The sequence below is a fragment of the Hemibagrus wyckioides genome, linkage group LG24 (assembly GCF_019097595.1).
Source record: "Hemibagrus wyckioides isolate EC202008001 linkage group LG24, SWU_Hwy_1.0, whole genome shotgun sequence".
Taxonomy (NCBI): Eukaryota; Metazoa; Chordata; class Actinopteri; order Siluriformes; family Bagridae; genus Hemibagrus; species Hemibagrus wyckioides.
In genome coordinates, this window is record NC_080733.1 from 10,838,733 (window position 1) to 10,857,835 (window position 19,103).

The 19,103-nt window shown below is 38.5% G+C and overlaps 2 protein-coding genes across 2 annotated transcripts; both read left to right on the top strand.

The window, feature by feature from the left end:
- The first annotated feature begins 651 nt into the window (after window positions 1–651).
- On the top strand, window positions 652–6,402 carry fam133b (family with sequence similarity 133 member B). Its single transcript, XM_058378104.1, has 11 exons — window positions 652–804; window positions 2,867–2,964; window positions 3,288–3,366; window positions 3,454–3,576; window positions 3,673–3,705; window positions 3,890–3,964; window positions 4,083–4,181; window positions 5,146–5,199; window positions 5,280–5,321; window positions 5,409–5,459; window positions 6,027–6,402. The coding sequence occupies exons 1-11, from the start codon at window positions 781–783 to the stop codon at window positions 6,138–6,140; spliced, it is 792 nt and encodes a 263-aa protein (XP_058234087.1). The 5' UTR covers window positions 652–780; the 3' UTR covers window positions 6,141–6,402.
- Window positions 6,403–8,325: 1,923 nt separating this feature from the next.
- hepacam2 (HEPACAM family member 2) lies at window positions 8,326–17,004 on the top strand. The gene is made up of 9 exons (XM_058378103.1): window positions 8,326–8,483; window positions 10,837–11,187; window positions 11,530–11,814; window positions 13,454–13,753; window positions 14,306–14,431; window positions 14,725–14,746; window positions 14,851–14,885; window positions 15,663–15,736; window positions 16,214–17,004. Exons 1-9 carry the CDS (start codon window positions 8,357–8,359, stop codon window positions 16,322–16,324), a joined length of 1,431 nt encoding a protein of 476 aa, XP_058234086.1. The 5' UTR covers window positions 8,326–8,356; the 3' UTR covers window positions 16,325–17,004.
- The last annotated feature ends 2,099 nt before the right edge of the window (window positions 17,005–19,103 follow it).

Consider the following 19,103-nt stretch of genomic DNA (forward strand, 5'->3'; position numbering starts at 1 on the left):
ATATTATTCACTTCATTAATTCAGTACTTGCAGTCTTTTTATCCTGTATTTTATTTAAAAATCCTGATCAATGTCTGGATTCAAAGCTATCTCAGGAACACTGGACATGAGGCAGGTATTAATACAACCTGGACACAAAACAAATCCATACACACACACACACACACACTGAGTGGTGATTTATATTAGCCAATCCACCCACTGGAGTGTGGGAGGAGAACATGCAGAGAAAGAAACTCCACAGAGACAGACCTGGGGCTCTGAAGCTGTGAGGCAGCAATGCTACCTGCTTTTTATATTTACTGTATATAAACCTTATAAAGAAATCTTTAAGTTAGAAATATTCATTGCAATATTTAGGATTTGGTTAAGATTCAGCCTTGACCCTACAGCCCTAGTACACCACTGTGTAGAGGCCGGCACTGGACACCAATGACTGTTACAGCATCCTCAGCGTCGCACTGCAGATATTAATGTATGACGGACGATCTCTTTAGGAGGTTGAGCTCAGGAAAGAGACCTCTATCCTGAGCTGTACATGAACTGAGAGTTTTCTATAGAGTGCAAATTACTGTCACTGTAATGCAGTGTAATAATACATCACTGTAATATACAGTATTCTGCTGCAATGTAATGTACAGTAATGTCATTGTAATGCACTGAAATACCTCCGGTGACCGCTAGGTGGCGGAAAATTTCCAGATTCTCCGGCGCGATGCGGCTGCAGCAGACATGTAAACAAAGCGTGTAACTTTGTGTGTGTGAGGTAAATCTCTGAACATGGGGAAGCGGGACAACAGGGTGGTAAGTTCAATCAGATTAGAGTTATTTATGTGTAAATAAAAAAAAGAATCTGTGTACAAAACAGCGAAAACAAAATGTCTACAATCAGCCCTGTTCTGAACGGAAGCCTTGCGCGAGGCCTACGTAGCTTAGCCTAGCTGGTGCTGTGGTTATTTTATCCATTTGGACCGTGTGCACTGTGTGTGCGCTATATTTCACACTATTTATAAAGTCTTGGTGGATATCTAAGCGTTATAAAGTCCGTTGTGTTCATCTGCATGCGTTTGCACGACTTCCGCTTAGCCACGTTGGCTAGTAAGTGTGCAGCTAGCTGGCTGGCTAATGTAGAGAATATTGAGGCTGTAGGCTGTCCTGCTGGAGTAACGGTTTAGATTAAGGTCTCTATCTGTACAAGTGTCAGTTTGCTTAAATATGGTTTTATGGAGTAAATACTTTGCGTTTGTAAGTGAATATCTAGACTGGATTAATAGCAGCTCACAGATAGATGTTGATTTATGGAGCTGGTGTCTAAGCAACGTTCAGGTCTTCTGCACGCGCCCTGTGTGAGTGACAGCAGCCAGATGGCGGAATCATTAGTTTTGCTTTCACCTCAATGTTTATCCTCACGATGTCTCACTTCGGTTGACATTTGTCAGAAATTCAGTGGGATAAAGTTGTATCTAGTATGCGTTCAGTATATACACTATATTGCCAAAAGTTTTGGGACACCCCTCCATGTCATTGATTTCAGGGGTTGGGCTCGGCCCATTAGTTTCAGTGAAAGGAACTCTTAATGCTTCAGCATATCAAGACATTTTGGACACCCAACTTTGTGGGAACAGTTTGGGGATGACCGCTTCCTGTTCCAACATGACTGTACACCAGTGCACAAAGCAACATCCATAAAGACATGGATGAGAGAGTTTGGTGTGGAGGAACTTTATTTGCCTGTACAGAGTCCTGACCTCAACCTGAGAGAACACCTTTGGGATGAATTAGAGCGGAGACTGCGAGCCAGGCCAAAACTGCGACGTCTGCCTTTACATGCACATGAATGTAATATGGAGTTGGCCCGCCTTTTGCAGCTATAACAGCTTCAACTCTTCTGGGAAGGCTTTCCACAAGGGTCAGGAGTGTGTTTATGGGAATAATCTATAATTCTTTTCAGCAGGATGGGAATAAATACTCAGTTTTTTGTTAAATGGTCAAGTTATTCTATGATTTGCACTAATTGCTTTATCCTGGTAACCACACCGGTGGATCTGGAGCCTGTCACAGGAACACTGAGAATCCATCTTAGATGTTACCCCAGCACACACATTCATCCCCAGGAGCAGTTTAAGGTAGAGAGAACTTAAACTCAGACCTCAGACAGACAGAAACCCAAGCTCAAGATTGAACCTGGGATGCTGACGCTGTGAAGCAGCAACACCACCAGCTGCACCACCGTGCCGTTTTTATTGTGTATGATTACCATAAATATGTAGAAAAATACTAGTGTTTCAAGCTGCACTGACTGACACTCTGCTCTATTATTGTGTGTGATTAGCATATGCAGAATAAGCTGGGTTTACACTGCCCGATTTTGCCTTGGAAGACAAATCTTCTTTTACATCGTAAAAGAATTGTTTCTTTAAGAGTTGAAATCAGCTGTCTTACAATGCATAACATGACATGCTCACAGGCAGCCAGTTCAATGCCTTCGCAACAAAGACATCCAGTGGCGAACGTCTGTCTGTGTCTGAATTATTATTATAATTTCTTTTTGCAAATCTCAGCGCATGATTGCTGCAATGAAACTTATCTAAAAGCCACCAACAGGAGGGTGATGTATAAATTAATAAACATGATAACAGAGAAAAAAAATCCTTATTAACTAAAGCTTACTTTGACGATAGCCTGTGACGTGTGCAGGTTGTTGGGTCTTTTACTGGCCTGTCGAGCTCCTGGCTGGCTCGCCACACTTTGTTTTTGTTTATACAGCATCAGTTTCTGCACAACCTCAGATTGATGACATAAGAATAACACGATCATTGTTTTTAAATCATACATCTATCATTAATGTGATTTTGTTTCCTAACAGCCGTACATGAACCCCATAGCTGCTGCTAGAGCCAGAGGACCTACGCCTGTCAGCGGCCCCACCATACAGGATTATCTCAGCAGACCTCGACCAACATGGTATGAGGTATTAACTTGTAAAAGAGCTGTCATAATTTAATGTGTAATTACTGACCAGTATTAGCTTGGTGTGAATGGACAGCTGAATCCAGCTGAAACTGGATTCTTTTTTAAGTGTACTTTAAATGCAGTGAACGACAGACCACTTTCCGTCTTGTAGCTTAACTCTTATATACTCTTGAAATCAGCTTCCTTTTCATTTCACTTGTCATTTTTAGGTCATATTTGATATTTATAGCAGTTTGATAGATGCTTTAGAGACTCTTTGGGGACTAATTAATAATTTGACTTTGACTCTGACGACACTTGTCATCCTGCTGTAGGGAGGAGGTCAAGGAGCAGCTGGAGAAGAAGAAGAAAGGCTCTAGGGCTTTGGCTGACTTTGAGGATAAAATGAACGAGGTACAGAAGACGAACACTTATATTCTGACTTGCGCTGGTTGATCTTAAATCAGTGTCTCGGCTTTAAAACCCGAAATGAATTTTCAGAGATGGAAGAAGGAGCTGGAGAAAAACAGAGAGAAAATCCTGGGAGGAGGTGAAAAGAAAGAAAAAGAGAAAGACAAGGAGAAGGAAAAGAAAGAGAAAGAAAAGGATAAAGACAAGAAAGAGGTAAGCTCTTATTAAGCTCAAATAAGTCTGAGTGCTTGGAATAATAACAATGGAAGTAATAATAATGTATAATGATGTTAATTGTGTCTCTTACAGAAAAAGAAAAAGGAAAAGAAGAAATCCAGTAGGGTGAGAAAAGCTTTCCATCTTTCACATTTGCTCCATTGTGTTCCACGATCTGCACTGCAAATAATTCAGGAGACTGAAAGAGAGTTGTTGTTTTTTTGTTTTTTTTTCTGATGCACTTTCCTCCCCCCATTTTCCTTCCATTATTCTTGATATCTAATGAGCTCTGCTTTTGTGTGTGGTCAAGCATTCTTCGTCTTCTTCCTCCTCCTCATCGAGTTCTGATTCCTCCAGCAGCTCGTCATCCGAGTCCGAAGATGAGGTACGGCAGGTTTTAACTACTCTCTTCTCTTAGATCCATTTACTCACCCATAAGCTGCACGGAGTTTTCTTCTGTTTTTCTCCTGATTTTGTATATATTCTTTTATTACTAATGTTAGGACGACAAGAAAAGCATGAGGAAGAAACGGAAAAGAAAGCGATCCTCGGCACGGAAAGCGTCGGACGAATCGGACACAGAGTCAGAAACGGACAGCAAGGTAATGTGTTCTTTGCTGTCTGTTGGGAGAAACCACTATTTATGACCACATTTAAGAGCTCACACACTTTACAATCATTGAAAAACTTGATGGTCCATGGTATGTGATTGTATAAATAATTTTTTGGGAGTTGAACTGATCTTGCACAATGATTAAAGCTTCTGCACTTTATTCTTCAAGAGAACCCCATTAAAAAGTAAGTTACTGAGTATATCAAGTTTTATTATATTGGGGGCTCAAGTGGTTAAGGCTCTGGGTCGTTGACTAGAAGATCGGAGGTTCAATCCCCAGCACTGCCAAGTTGCTACTATTGGGCCCTTGAGCAAGGCCCTTAACCCTCTCTGCACCAGGGGGTGCTGTATCATGGCTGACCCTGCACTCTGACCCCAACCTCCAAGGATGGGATATACGAAGAAAGAATTTCACTATGCTGTAATGTATATGTGACAAATAAAGGCTATTTATTTATATATAACATACGGCCATTTAAATCACACTTAGTATTAAAAACCTTATGATCGTATGCAGTGTTGAATTCTGTAATCTGATTGGTCAGCAGGTGATGATTCATTTGGTAAACAGCATGGCTTGGATAACAGTTCAGCTTCAAGACTATTCACGGCTCATTTATGAAAACAGTTTTAATATGTTTTAATATGATGAAGGTTTCCGTGAATAGACATTTATTTATTTTTTATTTTTTTAAAAAGCAGTCTGTGATTTTAAAAAAGGAGATAAAGCATATATTAAAATGGGGAAAAAAGGCACTTAAAAAATACTTGCTATCATCGAATAATAAACTGGTGTAAGACACTGGCTTCATCACCGATGATGTTCCTATAAGAGCAATAAATTAGGAAAAAAATGTGGATTTTCTGATGAGGGTAAATTTGTAGTCAATGACTGACTTGTACCAAATTTTGCTCAGATTGTGAACTGGCATTAATCTCGTGTTTAATTTCAGGAATCGTCCAAAAAGAAAAAGAAAAAACTCAAGGAGGAGGGAGAGAAAGATAAGGTGGTGGTGATATATTATTCAGTCTGTATGATTTTCATTTTTTTTCCCCTGTATACTAAGACAGTGTTTTCATTTCACAGGAGGAAAAGGGCAAAAAGGACGATTCGGAATTAGACGATGATGTGAGTACCCATCTCTGGAAGTTGTATGTGGTTTACATTCAGAGTATACACTCAGCACTGACTGATGAATGTCTCCTCCATGAACAGGGTGAATCCAGAAAGAAAAAACGGAGTAGTGAAGAGCAGGAGAAAAGCACAGTAAGTTTTATTGCTCTTTATCTGTTTAGATCTTTTTTCCCCCACCTAAAAGAGGGTTACTGGACACTTGAGGGGAAACGCTAACTGCCCTGCCCCGTTGTCTATACATGAAAGCAGGGCTAGTTTTCCTCATTTTCATGTCAATAACCACAATCTGCTGCTGATGAACTTTTGTTCAGTAATGTTGTACATTAACATTAAAAGTTTCCTTAACTGATATTCCTCTTAAACTCTTCAGTCTCACTAATGGTGTAGATTAATTGTCCAGCAGCTCTGGCAGTATTGTTGATCTTATTATAATTTCTATAGCAATGGCTACTATATGCAAGGCCAAAAATGAACAGACATAACATTTTTTTGTTCATTTTCGTGAAGATAATGAGCACTGAACATTAACACAGTGTTAACTAACAGAGTAAATAATGTTAACGGGAGGAAGCTTAACATAAAGCGTTAAAGGTGAACGTTCGTAGAACAACAGCAGGGTTGATTTTGTCACTCAGCAAGTCTGAATGCAACCTGTTCTCCTTCACGGTCCCTCATTCTGTGCATTTTTTACTTTTGTAGGACAAATCAAAGAAAAAGAAGAAGCGGAAGCATAAAAAACACAGCAAGAAGAAAAAGAAGAAGAGCTCAGGATCAGACGTGGACAAGAGTTCAGGAGTGTGGCATCCTGACTGAACTGAACCTGTTTGGAGCCCTTCCCCTGTCGCTGGAAAATGTCTGCCAGTGGGACTGTGAAAGCTGCTCGCCTGTAGCAGTGTGTCTTCCTGCTTAAGCAGGGTGATGATTGTATGGATGGATGGATGGATGGATGGATGGATTTGTTATGAGTTGGTTGACTGAAAGGGGTTGTGAGAGCTTGAATACTTATTTTTTTTATTTTTATTTTTTTTTATTTTTGCTTGAGTTTTTTAAGCAGACGTTTGTGTGTCCCAATAAAGAGCTGTTATAACATTAGATAACTGTTGTGTTGCTCATCAGGATTTTATAGGAACATATTGTGTATTTTTTTTTATTACAATTTTATTACAATTGCTTGGAAGGTGAGTTAAAGCTGAGCAGAGAAACTGGAAATATAAACAGCAGTTTGAACTAAAAAAACACTAAAAACTGGTAATATTCTGACTTTTCTAAATTTCTAAAGACCACTGAAAGTGTAGGATAAATCTCAGGTTTCAAAATTACATACTGCACCTTTAAAGAGGAGCTATGGAACAGACAGGCCTGTCTTGTCATTATATTTTAACAGAATCTGTGATGCTGTGTTACTTGCTGTAAGCAGTGAGAGTCTTCTTTTAAATTGACTTCACTTATTATTGCTGACTTACACACACAACAAAAAAAGGCAGAGAAATATGTCTTTAAACCAAAGTATTTATACCACTGCACTTTTATTTATGTTACAGGCTTACTATGAAATGAGTTAAATTCCTTTTTATATCTCATTAATTTGTCAGTCAGCTCCAGAATTATTGACACAGATCGGTTTTATGATATAAATGTTTTTGGGAAAAATAATTAGCTTAATCTCGCACTCAAACTGGTGAATTTTCTACATTTGTACCTAGATATTATTCTGTCTCTTTTTATATCGTACTGCCGAAGCTGGGGTTCCCGGGCAGGTAACCAAACCAGCCATTGATATGTTACCTCTCATTACCCATCCCAAGCCCAGATAAAAATGGGAAGTTGAGTCAGGATATAAAACCAAAATATATAACTAACAAAACTTCTGAGACTGAGAAGCCTTCTGTTGCAGAGTCTAAAAAAAAGGGACAGTTTAACGGTATACAGGAATATCAGGAAATCATGGGAAAGGCAGGTTCACAGTAGAATATCCAGGCAAACCTTGGTGGGTCAAGCACAGGGAAGGCACATTAGATATTCACTTCTCACAAATACTTAACCAGTAATCAGTGTCACCTTCCTGCTTCACAGCTTCCCCATCTGGTCCTGCTGTCCTGATTCAACTGATCTACTAATGCACAGCCTTCCTTAGATGAAACTAGTGTGTTAAGCAGGGAAAATACTATCTTGCGCAGGACAGGGGGCACTACAGGACAGGGGTTAGGAACCTGTATTAACCTTTATCCAATCAGGCACTTCAAGCAAAACAAACCATTCGGTGACCTCTGGTGGTCAGCAGCGGAACTGCATGTAGAAACTGATGGAATAGACCTGAAGAAGAATCTAAGTAACCTGAATCAGGCTTGATGTAGTAAAGATGCAGAAATTTCCAAAGAATCAAAGGCTAGTCTGAAATTTTACCTTCTATTTCATAAATAGTGCTAAATAATGGTAGCAATAAAAACACCTGTTCTCACCCACGGAGACTGATGTTTCCATGATACCCTTAAATAAAAGCAGGTTGCATTTTAATTTTTGCAATCATGCAAATTATAAATGTATTATTAAGGTATTAGTGTTCTTGTTAATTGAGAGACGATTCTTCTTCATCTCATTATCACATACAGGAACAGACACATGCTGACTATTTTTGGTTGCCCATGTTTATGTGGTAACTCTGCAGGAGCGTTCCTGCCCCCGTCCTTGAACCTAGTCTGTGTGCAGGTGAAATTTTGCATATCCTTGTGCAAATTCTATGTGTGTGTGTGTGTGTGGCTCAGTAAGAATAAAATAATGTACACTGGTATCTACCCTTTGGCTATGAGACACTATTATATTCCACTTTCCATTAAACAGGTGTATTTTTAAGAAATATCTTGCTGTGATCCGATCCGTCGTGCCTGAGCCGTGTGTCTCAGCAGGGGACTGTTTTGTCATATCTTGTCCTGGAGGAGGTGGTGGCCTTTCTAAGCCTCTGCCAGGTGTACGCTCTCCTCCTGCTGTCCCAAGGGAGGAGGGGCCTGGCGCTCCTCTCATTTCCCTGGCAAATGCTGTCACCAGTTCCCCCTTCTAGTCAGAAGTCACACAGATCTCTGGAACACAAGCAGCTAGCAGACATGGGATCTGTGGCAGCCTTCATGAATCTGCTCCTATGTGCCATGCCACTCATCTCAGGTAAGATGATAAGGTCTTAAGTAGGCCTTCAGCAATAAGGGATCAAGTGTTTATTCTATTATGTCATAGCTTGTGGATGTGAGCTATTGTAAGAGGGGAAATCTAATGTTGTGGTGCTTTCATGGTAAAACACATTGTCAAGATATGATATATTTTTGTCTTATTTTCTGGCTCACAGTTAAATAAAACTGTCACCTCATCTGTTTATTCTGTATGTTTTGATGCTTGTTTATGTCACTAATAATGGAAAATATTCTTACTCAAACTCATGTTCCTTTTATCCTATGAGCCATCACATGTTGTGCACAGCTAAAGGGTCACAAGGCTTGACTCAGACGATCATACATTTTTTTTTTATTGTTTCTGTTTTCCTTTCTGCTACACGTAGGCGATGATTCTCGCTTAGAATGCCATTTAATTCCACCTCAACAATTTCCAGCGTCACCATGTGAATAGTCTCGTATGACTTACTCAGAGACTCTTTAATTATTGGGGGGGAAAATACACGTCTGGATACTTATTGTCAGGGAGATCTCTTAGTCACCACAACAATCTGTGGTTTGTTTGTAGACAACAGGAGCAGAAAGGGCCATGCACGTTTCATGCTACTCAGCTCAGCATGCAGTAAACAGTGGCACACTTCTAGCCTGCAGTCCACCCCCCCACCCCCCCCCACCCCCTTACAACCCAAACCAACCCTCCGGCCATCGCTCTGTGGAGCTGGTCATGTGTTATAGGGGTGTTCTTATTTATTATTTAGTACACAACATGAGCTACACAGGAGTCTATTGTAATGCACAACATGGTACAGCAAAGTGTGTGTGTGTGTGTGTGTGTGTGCATGCACGACAACCACATAGTCCTTTCCTAGCAACATTTACAGTTCAGCAGCTGTCAGTTAAGATGAGATCACCGATCTCTTCCTTTTTATACTTTATCGTTTGTGTGGGTTAAACTTCCTTGTCTATATTCACTACGGCATATTACACTTTCTAAGAATATTTCTTAGTTAGAACGTTTGTGCTTTCTTCTTCATTGTGTGCTCCTCCAAGAGCGAGCTAAAGTCTGTTGCTTTAATATGGGAGAAGAGTGACATGATCTAATAGCCAGCAGTTCCTTCACACAGCTTATAGTGTTTGGTCAAAGACCAGTTTCGACAATTTAAAAAGGATCTTATGTTTGGCTACAATAATCCAGTCTAGCCTGTCAATATTTGCTCTTGCCAGTTACAGGACAGATCGAGTGAATCAGGCTACAGAGGTGATTAAACTGCAGCATGTGCACAAACATCATAAACACAGAGGTTTTTAGGTTTTTGCTTTGGTTAATGAAGTCACTGAAATATAGATGTTCATGTTTTACAGTAAGGCCAGAGAGGCCAATGTAAAAAGAAAAACAGAGAAACCTGTACAGACTGCAGTGCCCGAAACGCCTGCATGCAAATCCAAGGTTTGATTTGAAAGATCACAGACTTACGAAGAGGATAAGAGAATTTCGGTGCATGCTAGGTTTAGTTTGTTATGGCTATAGGAAACTGATTAATTATTCATATCTGTTGCATGAAAGGAAAATATTTTGGTTCCATTCTGGGTGTGGTCAGAGTGGAAAAAATGATGCTTATGTAAAAAAACATAGGAATTGTGTCAAAACCTTATTCATGCCTGAGTGACAGTGAAAAAAGTACCCACAGTATTTAAAAGTAAAATGAATGACAAAAATTAGAAGTTGATTTATTATATAAACAAGACGCACAAGTTAGTTAGCTTAGTGGTTAGTATATTTACCTCACATCTCCGAGGTTGGGGTTTGATTCCCACCTCCGCCCTGTGCAGCACATGCTTTAGGAGTTTCCTCCTGGTACCCAGGTTTCCTCTCCCAGGCCAAAGACATGTGTGGTAGGCTAATTGGCATCTCTAAACTGCCCATGGTGTGTGATTGTGCCCTCTGATGAACTGGCACGTCTCCTGTCTTGTGTCCCGAGTCTCCTTGGAGAGAATCCAGGTTCTTTCCACTTTGTGTAGGATAAGAGGTTCGGAAAATGGAAGGATGGTTACAATAACTGTATTCCTGCAACATTCACATTTGTTACAATTAGTATATAATGTACTATATTTTATGCAGTTCATGCATTGAAGTGGTTAGCTGTAGTATCCTCGTGTTTTAAGTATTAATGTGTTTGATTATTAGAAAGAAAAACAGTTTTTGAATCATTATCTTTGAGGTTTGTAATGAATAAACGTTGTTTTTTCCTTAGTACAAGTATTCATTTACACGAGTAGGTGTGGTCGCTGTCAGCATAATAATCTTGGCTGGGGTTTCACACATATAACTTGTTTTTGTTTCTGTGTCAAAGGTGCTAACCCCGAGCTCATTTCTTTGCCGTCCGTCGTGAACGGGATCAGGGGCAAGCCGCTCTTTGTAGCAGTGGAAAAAAATTTTAATGAAGAAGGAGCGCAGTTCCAGGGCACCTGGTTTCAGCTCAGTCCTAATCCCAGTCATCTGGTCACATTCGATAACAGTAAAGTGATCCACGACATGGTCCTGAGGGAAACACTGGAGCATATCACTCCACCCAACATCTCTCTGAACTTCACGTCTTTGGATGAAGCAGATGAGGGAGACTACCAGCTAAAAATCAACATCATCCTCAATGGTCAGACAGAATCAGAGACTGTTATCAAGAATGTGAAGATCACAGTGAACGGTAAGAACGGTTTCGCTTCTCTAATATGGAGATGGTTATGACATTTCCCCTCAACCAGCAGTTAAATTCTGTGCAATCCTATGGGAAGTGGGCTGTTTTTTGTTTTTTATCACAGTAGAGAGCTTCAAGAATTGAAAAAGCTCAACTTTTACAGAAGAGCTATGAGTAATATCTGTTACTTTTCTGAATTTATACAACCGAAATGGTGGCTGAAAAAACAAAACGGGGACAAAATGGCCATAGAAATTTTGTTTGTTCAAGAATAGGTTATTATATACATAAAGGACCCGTTCCTAATGCAACTCTGTTAAGAAGGAGTTTTACTGTCTTTGTATTTTTCAGTGCCTCTCTCCATCCCTGTGGTTGAGACAAGCCACAAAGGCACACTAGTGGAAGATCAGGACAACATTACTCTGACCTGCACTGTGGAGAAAGGAACTAATCCTAAGTATGATTGGTTCAGAAACAACTATGTGGTCATCCCAAGCAAGCGTCATATCTTCTTGCAGGACAACAGCATTCTGCACATCAACCCAGTGAAGAAGGAGGACATTGGTGCATACAGTTGTGCGGTCCATAACCCCATCAGCCATTACCAAAGTGAAGACATGGAGCTCAGTGTGTTCTGTGAGTGGTCTACTTTTCTCTCTTCCCTCTTTCACTTCCAGTACTTCTATTCTCATATATATAACCTCCTCAATCCCAGGCTCTACTAAGTTATTATGGGTTGTGTCTAGTAAGTTCCTCTTGTTGTATGAGAACTGGTTAGTGTTCACCCTGTAGTGACCGCTTGTCTGGCTGTGCAGGGTTGCACATGAGAATATGTGCACTGTAATACTGAATGACATTTTTATATTATGTTATTTTCGGTTTCTTGCAAAAAAAAAAAAGTACACTCCAGGTTAAGGTCCTCAGGCAGGTTATGGAATGTGAAAATAAAACAGAAAGTATGCTAAGTGAGGAATAAAACATGAATGAGCCGTGCTTTCATATGAAGTCTGGAGGTGGTGTGATTTTTTTTATTTTTTATTTTTTTAAGCTCCATTATAATGTTTTAAAACATTTATAAGTCACATGATGAAGGAACTTGTTTTCCAGACATCATAACTGCTGTGAACAGTCATTCCCTCACTAGCTTCTAGTTTTTTAATCTCTCTTGATATATTACAGAGAAAATGCAAAGTACACAGTCTTTAAAATTTCTCTTTTAGAAGTTAAAGTTGCAGCTTTAACCCTGACATGGAAGAATTCTTTTAAAAATGATGAATAAAAATCTACTTTCAGAAAATAGTTTAAACATATAAGTCCAGGCGAATGAGCTGGTACTGTAGAAATTGTATCGTATTAGAGTGAGAACATTAATAGTAACCTGTGATCTGCATTGCAGCCTTGAAATTGTCATCAGATTGCTGTTAAGGATATCAATTTACACCTTCTGACCAATCAGAGTAAACACCAATCATTTTGACCAATCAGAATGAAGAATTTGCCTAGGTCTTGGCTTATTTATTTCATTACTCACTTCTGATTGGCCAGAAAATCTTGATTAATTTTCTGTAAAATCAGCTCTGGCTGCAAGGTTTCTATGAACATACTCTCTTTAATACATAACTTTTTCTATATTAAAAAAATAACTAAAATATTATTGATATGATGAAACTATGCATAGTTGCTATATCATAAGTGATAAACTCTAACAGACATTTTTACATTATTGAATTTTAAACAAGCATATGCTGTTCTTAATTAACCGAATAATTGAATAATTGGCAAACTGCTGTGTTATAAAAGGAACAGTTCCCTGGTGGTCCAGTGGCCTGATCTTGCAACTTGTACTGCCGTGGCCTGGATTCGCTTCCCAGACAGGGAACTAATCCAGCCATTCAAGGGTTAACTCTCAGTGCCGATCCCGAGCCCGAATAAAATGGGAAGGTTGCGTCAGGAAAGGCATCCAGCATAAAACCTGTGCCAGGTCAAATATTTGGATCGTACTCTGAACAGGGAGCAGCCAAAGGGCATAAACAGCAACCGTGTTATAAAGGGAATAAAACATTTTAATGAGGTTTGATGTTATATGAAAGTAATCAAAAAAGGGATGATAATGGCATCACACCACCATGTCATTGATTTAATGCTTGCATACTCGTTTATACATGTGTTAACATTACTTCTGCTAACGCTAATAGTGTTAATTAATACACTAAATACTGTAAGTAAATCTTGATGTGAACTGTTAATGAGAGTTAATGAGAGTTTCCTCCATCAGATGGCCCCTACAACCTGGAAGTGAACTGTGAACAGGGTCTGAAAATTGGCGAGGTGTTCACTGTAAATAAGGGCGAGATGGTGTTTTTCGACTGCCTGGCTGACTCGAACCCTCCCAACACCTGCGTGTGGATCTCTAGAAACGACAACAGCACAGAAGTGCTCATGACCGGCCCTCGCTTTGAGCTTGCTTCTCACACTCTGGGCCATGCAACAAACTTCTTGTGCAGGGCTTTTAACAACATAACCAATAAACAGGATGAGACTCAGTTCACGATCGTGGTGGCCAATCTTGGCAAAGGTAAAAATGGGCTAATATTCATTTGGATATTTATCAGGATGTTCGGTTTTAATTTAGATATTTTTTCTCAGCTATGGGCTCAACATGTCTAATGGTTCGATAAGCATGGTCTATGCCTAACAAAGGCCACTGTTTATTTATTTTATTTTTTTTTCAGTTGCTAGGCACATATCACAATACCTTATGAGAAATGCGTGTCGCATGAAAAGTAAATAGAGGCTGACAGCTGTTCCAAGAGCCGGCTGTTGTCTAAATTTCCAGCTTTCTGCTTATCTCAGCTTTAAAATTCACAGATATTGGGAATAAGAAGTTAATGCAGATTGAATTTCACTCATTTTACAAATATTAATTCAAATATTTGTTCTGGGTAATGATATCTGGGTGAAGTTTACTTATTACTTAATAAGTTGACATCTTTTAAGGCAAATGTCTATTTAATTTAGATGCCTTTTTTTTCTTGACGCCACAAACCACACTGATAGTAATCAATTATTGTATAATTATAAATGAATTTGAAAAATATAGCCTAATAAGAAAGACATCTGTTTCCAGAAAGAGAAAATCTTGTCCAGGAGGAAACCGCAGTGTCTTCTTTAGCCGTCATTGCAGTCTTCTCATTGCTCATTATTGTCTGCATGTTAATTGTGCTCTTCTGGAAGTCCTGCCATCCGTCAAAAGGTAGTGTCTTGTGTGTGTGTGTGTGTGTGTGTGTGTGGATATGCATTTATAAGCTGTGTGCACATACACAAGTCTGTCACTAAGTGTTTATAGAAAGTCTCACCCAGGCAAGCTGTTCTTAGATTTGAGTTTAAGCAAATGACAATTTATTCCATAATTTGACTGCAGCTATGAGCAGGCTTGGCTGTACAGGTTTTATCCAAATCAGCTCTAGTTCATGAGAAGGGGACATTCTGATCCTTAGGCTATGATATTATATCTAATTCTATATATATATTTTTCCCCTAATACAGCATTCATGAAGATTTATAGCAGGTAAGAAAACTGGGGCTTGATTAAATATTTACAGAATGACATATTTACTTTTTTTTTTTACTCTGTGGTTAAATGCTGTCTCCTTTGCTCCCACCCGCTTTTAGGCCTATCCCAGAACAGAAAGGTCTACACCGCTCAGGTAAGCACCCTACATGATTTATATACTAATGCAACAAGTGTGTGTTGTTAAGCAGTGCTGTGTACATAGCTGCTGGTCACACAGATGTATTACTTCCATTTTATCAGCTTCAAAACTGTTGGCCATAATTACAGGGTACAGTGTAAGCTATAAATATTTGAGGAAGCATGAAGACGTCAGTTTCTATGTCTGTACAATTACAGACTATCAATACTCTGGCATGTGGTTTGCTGGGGAGGCGGCGAGCTTGTTTTTCACACAAAGTGAAAGCAGTAAATGGACATGTAAATAGGGAGTGAATGCAAATGTGGGATATACTAAGATGTCTGAGAAGCAGTATAGCTAAAGAGACAAAGTAATAAAATAAAAAAAAATTATATTTATTACAAAGAAAAAAAAATAACAACAGAAATAATAATAATATTATTATTATTATTATTATTATTATTATTATTATTATTATTATTATTATTATTTGAATGAAAACAAGCCATAAAAAAAAAGAGAGACAATATTATTAATAATAGTATAATATTATATATAATTATTATAATACTTAAATATAATTATTATAAGGTGCTAATACTTTTTTTTGATTGACAATTAAATATGTTGTCTTTGAAAAGGCTGTTATAACTACTATGAAACAAATTTCTCTGAATAAACTGTAGTTTTTTAGTCTTTTTCCAGGTTTAGTGACTGTTGTCTGATCTCTTACATTATTTCATATATGTAGGTGATCAATGTATGATTATCTGTATCATTCTCTTCTGCTAGGTCATGAGGATGCTACTGAAGATTTTGGCATCTATGAGTTTGTTTCCATACCTGAGAAAATGGAGTCCAGGGAGGTCAGTCGTCTGTTCCATCTCTTTCCATTTAGTTAGATGCAAATACGTTCATCAGAATGAATAGATAATCTGTTCTCGGCAGGTACAAATACAGATACAGATGGTGCACTGTTTTATTAAACTTGTCAGAAAGGTTAGCAGAGCAGTTGTATTAAAGCAGAAGTGGTATTAAAGGATTAAAGAAACAGTTCCATGCTCATATCTAGTTCAGCCCAATTATTAACTAGAGTGATGTAGCTGGTTAGAAGGAACTGTTTACATGCAATGCTCACAATGCTGACATTTATCACTCTGGGGATTTTTTTTTAGTGTTGAAAGGGGAAAAACTCTTCCAGCTTAGGCCGCGATCTTTTCAGGTTAACACCTGGTTAAAATCAGATACGGATGCAGACAGACACTGATTATCATGCTAACACTGATAAGCTCCTAGATTGTATTGAGTCGGTTTCATGTAATGTTCTTTTTGATGTTCCTCAGGCATCGTGCAGATCTCTGACACGGCTCGATTCAGCCCGAGATTTGCATACCACCATCTATGATGTCATCAAGCATGTTCCTGAAACTCCAACACTGAGTCTGATGAAGTGAGCAACAGGTTCAACAGAAACGAGTAGGATTTAGGAAAGTGTTTCTGCAAAAAAAAAAAAAAAAAAAAAAGCACTGGCGATGCTGGTCAATGCCAGCCTTTCTTTATTTCTTTCTATCATCACTTGAATATGGTTTGACTCTTTTAATATTTTATAATATAAAAAGCCCTTCATGGATCATGCCTATAATCCAATGAAACAGAAAGGTGATATTTTTTAGATATTTATTTGACAACATATTTCCCCCGGGGTTTTTGTACATAGCTTTTCTTGGTTTTTGTTACCGTTATCTTTTTGTCATTGACGTTCAGCTTTAGTGGTATTACTGGATATCTGAAAAGCTTTGCAATAATTAAGATGTGATTTCGATATCTGTTTATACGTTACCAGCTTAATCGATACCTGAGAGTATTTATATATTTATACAACAACATCAAATGCAGACTAGCCACTGCTTCATCTGTCCTGCATGTAAATATATGCTTTTCTTTTTTTTTTTTTCTTTTTTAAAAATTCTGATACTGTATTTTTGCACACTGCAGTGACATTATATCTGCGGTAAATGTCAGAGAATTCAGAGATGCTCTGTATATTACATTGCAGACGCAAATTGTTGCAAATATTCACAGCGTATAAGAATAAAGTGCTCTTTATTTTGAAAATAAAGATTTATTCCAGTCACATGTTGATTTATTTCGTGCCGCGGTTAAATTCTCAATTCTGATTGGTCAGAAAATGTGGAATATTTCTCAGCACCAGCTGCTCTGGGAGAGAAAATATGAGAGGCTGTAGAGAGAGCAGCTGTTTAAAGCTTCTATAATGTAAGTGATAAAAACTTACTTGCTTCATGAAACATCAAATATAACAATAAATGCAAAAAAAATCTATTTTACTTTAATTAATAAAAATAAAAGGCTGTGGTGCATGTATAAGAGAAATAACAAATTTTGAGCAATGCTGTTAGACCTCATGTTTTATACCTTATTTATCGTATTAGTTGGTCCTCAGGCCATGTCGGCTATGTCATCTGTCTGGACAAAAGGAACGACAGAAGGTTTAGGACACGACTCCAGCTGAGCTTTTCCCTTGAGCTATGCCGTTTATCCTAGCAAAATGAATCCTGAAGCTTTTTAAATACTATAAAATTATACAGAACTTATTTAATCAAATGCATTTCAACAAAAACTATGCATCACAAGGCTGTGCAAGGATGCAGGGAAACTGCTCTGAATCCCATTGTCTCTGACAACAGTGTTTCTAGGGCAAGTGATCGACTTTTACAGAACAGATCCCATTTACTTTTGTCTAATTTCTTGTGCATATGGTGCACTGATAATCCTGACAACTAAAAGGCACTTTGGTATACATGTTGGTTTCAGTGGAACGGAGTCATAATACTGCTACTAACTGAATAATGTGTATGCGAGCAGGCTTTATGGTGGGAGACCATCTGTTCACTGTGTGCTTTGCAGGAGGAGCAGAGGAATTACAGCAACAACTGTCTGCAGCTCCAACCACTCCCTCATTTGACTGGGAAATCAGCAGCGCTGTCACTGTCTTTATTAACCAGGAACTAAAGCACTATCTACAGTATCTATCACCATCATCTACTTTTCCAAATGATTCGTCAGTCTTCACTTCAGAAATATTGCCAGTTTTTCTTAATGCTGGGTGAAGATTTTTCTTTCTTCTGATTTTTGTTACCGTGTAATCCTCAATATCATTTTTTACTAACACTTTGTTATAATTACAATCAATCTATAATGCAGCTATAAGATTTTTATTAGTTAAGGATGAAAACAAGACTGTATAATTGAGTGTTAATATATTGCTACTTAATCGTTGCTTATTAGTTACCACATAAGTACGCTATATGACCAAAGGTTTGTGGACACCTGTCCATCACACGCATATATGGGTCTTCTCCCTGAGTGCTGAAGTGTTAGAATTTTCCTTCACTAGAACTAAGAGACTCAAACCTGTTCCAGCATGACAATACCCCTGTGCACAAAGCAAGGTCCATGAAGACACGGTTTACCAAAGTTGGAGTAGAACTCCTGCACAGAGCCCTGACCTCAACCCTACTGAACACTTGAACAACACTGACTGAACCCCGGACCTCTTCACCTGAGTTACTAATGTTCTTGTGGCTGAATGATCACAAATCCTCACAGCCATGCTTCAATATCTAGTCAAAAGCCACTCTTCCCAGGAGAGTGGAGGTTATAGTTACAACCAATGGGAACAAGATCTAGAACTGGATGGTTAAAAAGCACAGATGCTGTCTAAAGTGTCCAAATAAATTTTGGCCCTTTAGTGTACATGTGCATTTTTTGAACACTGGAAAGTTTTATGGTCACTAAATCACCTTTATTATTTGCATCCATCAGGAAACTGGGTAAAAAAAATCATTAGCATATAATGAATGAACAGGCAGCTTTTTATTACCATCCCCACAATTGATGTATGAATATATTATGATATATTATGAAGTCTACCATGAATATATAACAACATTAGAGACTCTTGTAGAGGATCATGGACCTTCGTTCATCATATCCACAGACTAAATTTGGTCAACACAGTTTTTTGTGTTCCATAAATATTTTTCTTTTGTTTTGGATCTTTTGTTTTTTTCTGAAGTTGTTATCTATCAGCAAATTCTAACCTACTGGCAGAGGCAGTCTGGATGATGCTTAGTTAATTTAAAAGAGGTCCTGGACTACCAACCAGTGGTCCACCTTTCCTTGCTTAAATGCATACTTCTAATCAATGTTAGA

What these genes read in the sequence shown, in the direction of transcription:
- fam133b (XM_058378104.1), top strand. Translation starts at nt 781, where the DNA reads ATGGGGAAGCGGGACAACAGGGTG. An exon ending in TTGAGGATAAAATGAACGAG is followed by an intron (nt 3,367 to 3,453) that starts GTACAGAAGACG and finishes ATGAATTTTCAG; the next exon opens with AGATGGAAGAAGGAGCTGGA. An exon ending in AGGATAAAGACAAGAAAGAG is followed by an intron (nt 3,577 to 3,672) that starts GTAAGCTCTTAT and finishes TGTCTCTTACAG; the next exon opens with AAAAAGAAAAAGGAAAAGAA.
- hepacam2 (XM_058378103.1), top strand. Translation starts at nt 8,357, where the DNA reads ATGCTGTCACCAGTTCCCCCTTCTAGTCAGAAGTCACACAGATCTCTG. An exon ending in CATGGAGCTCAGTGTGTTCT is followed by an intron (nt 11,815 to 13,453) that starts GTGAGTGGTCTA and finishes TTCCTCCATCAG; the next exon opens with ATGGCCCCTACAACCTGGAA. An exon ending in GGTGGCCAATCTTGGCAAAG is followed by an intron (nt 13,754 to 14,305) that starts GTAAAAATGGGC and finishes ATCTGTTTCCAG; the next exon opens with AAAGAGAAAATCTTGTCCAG.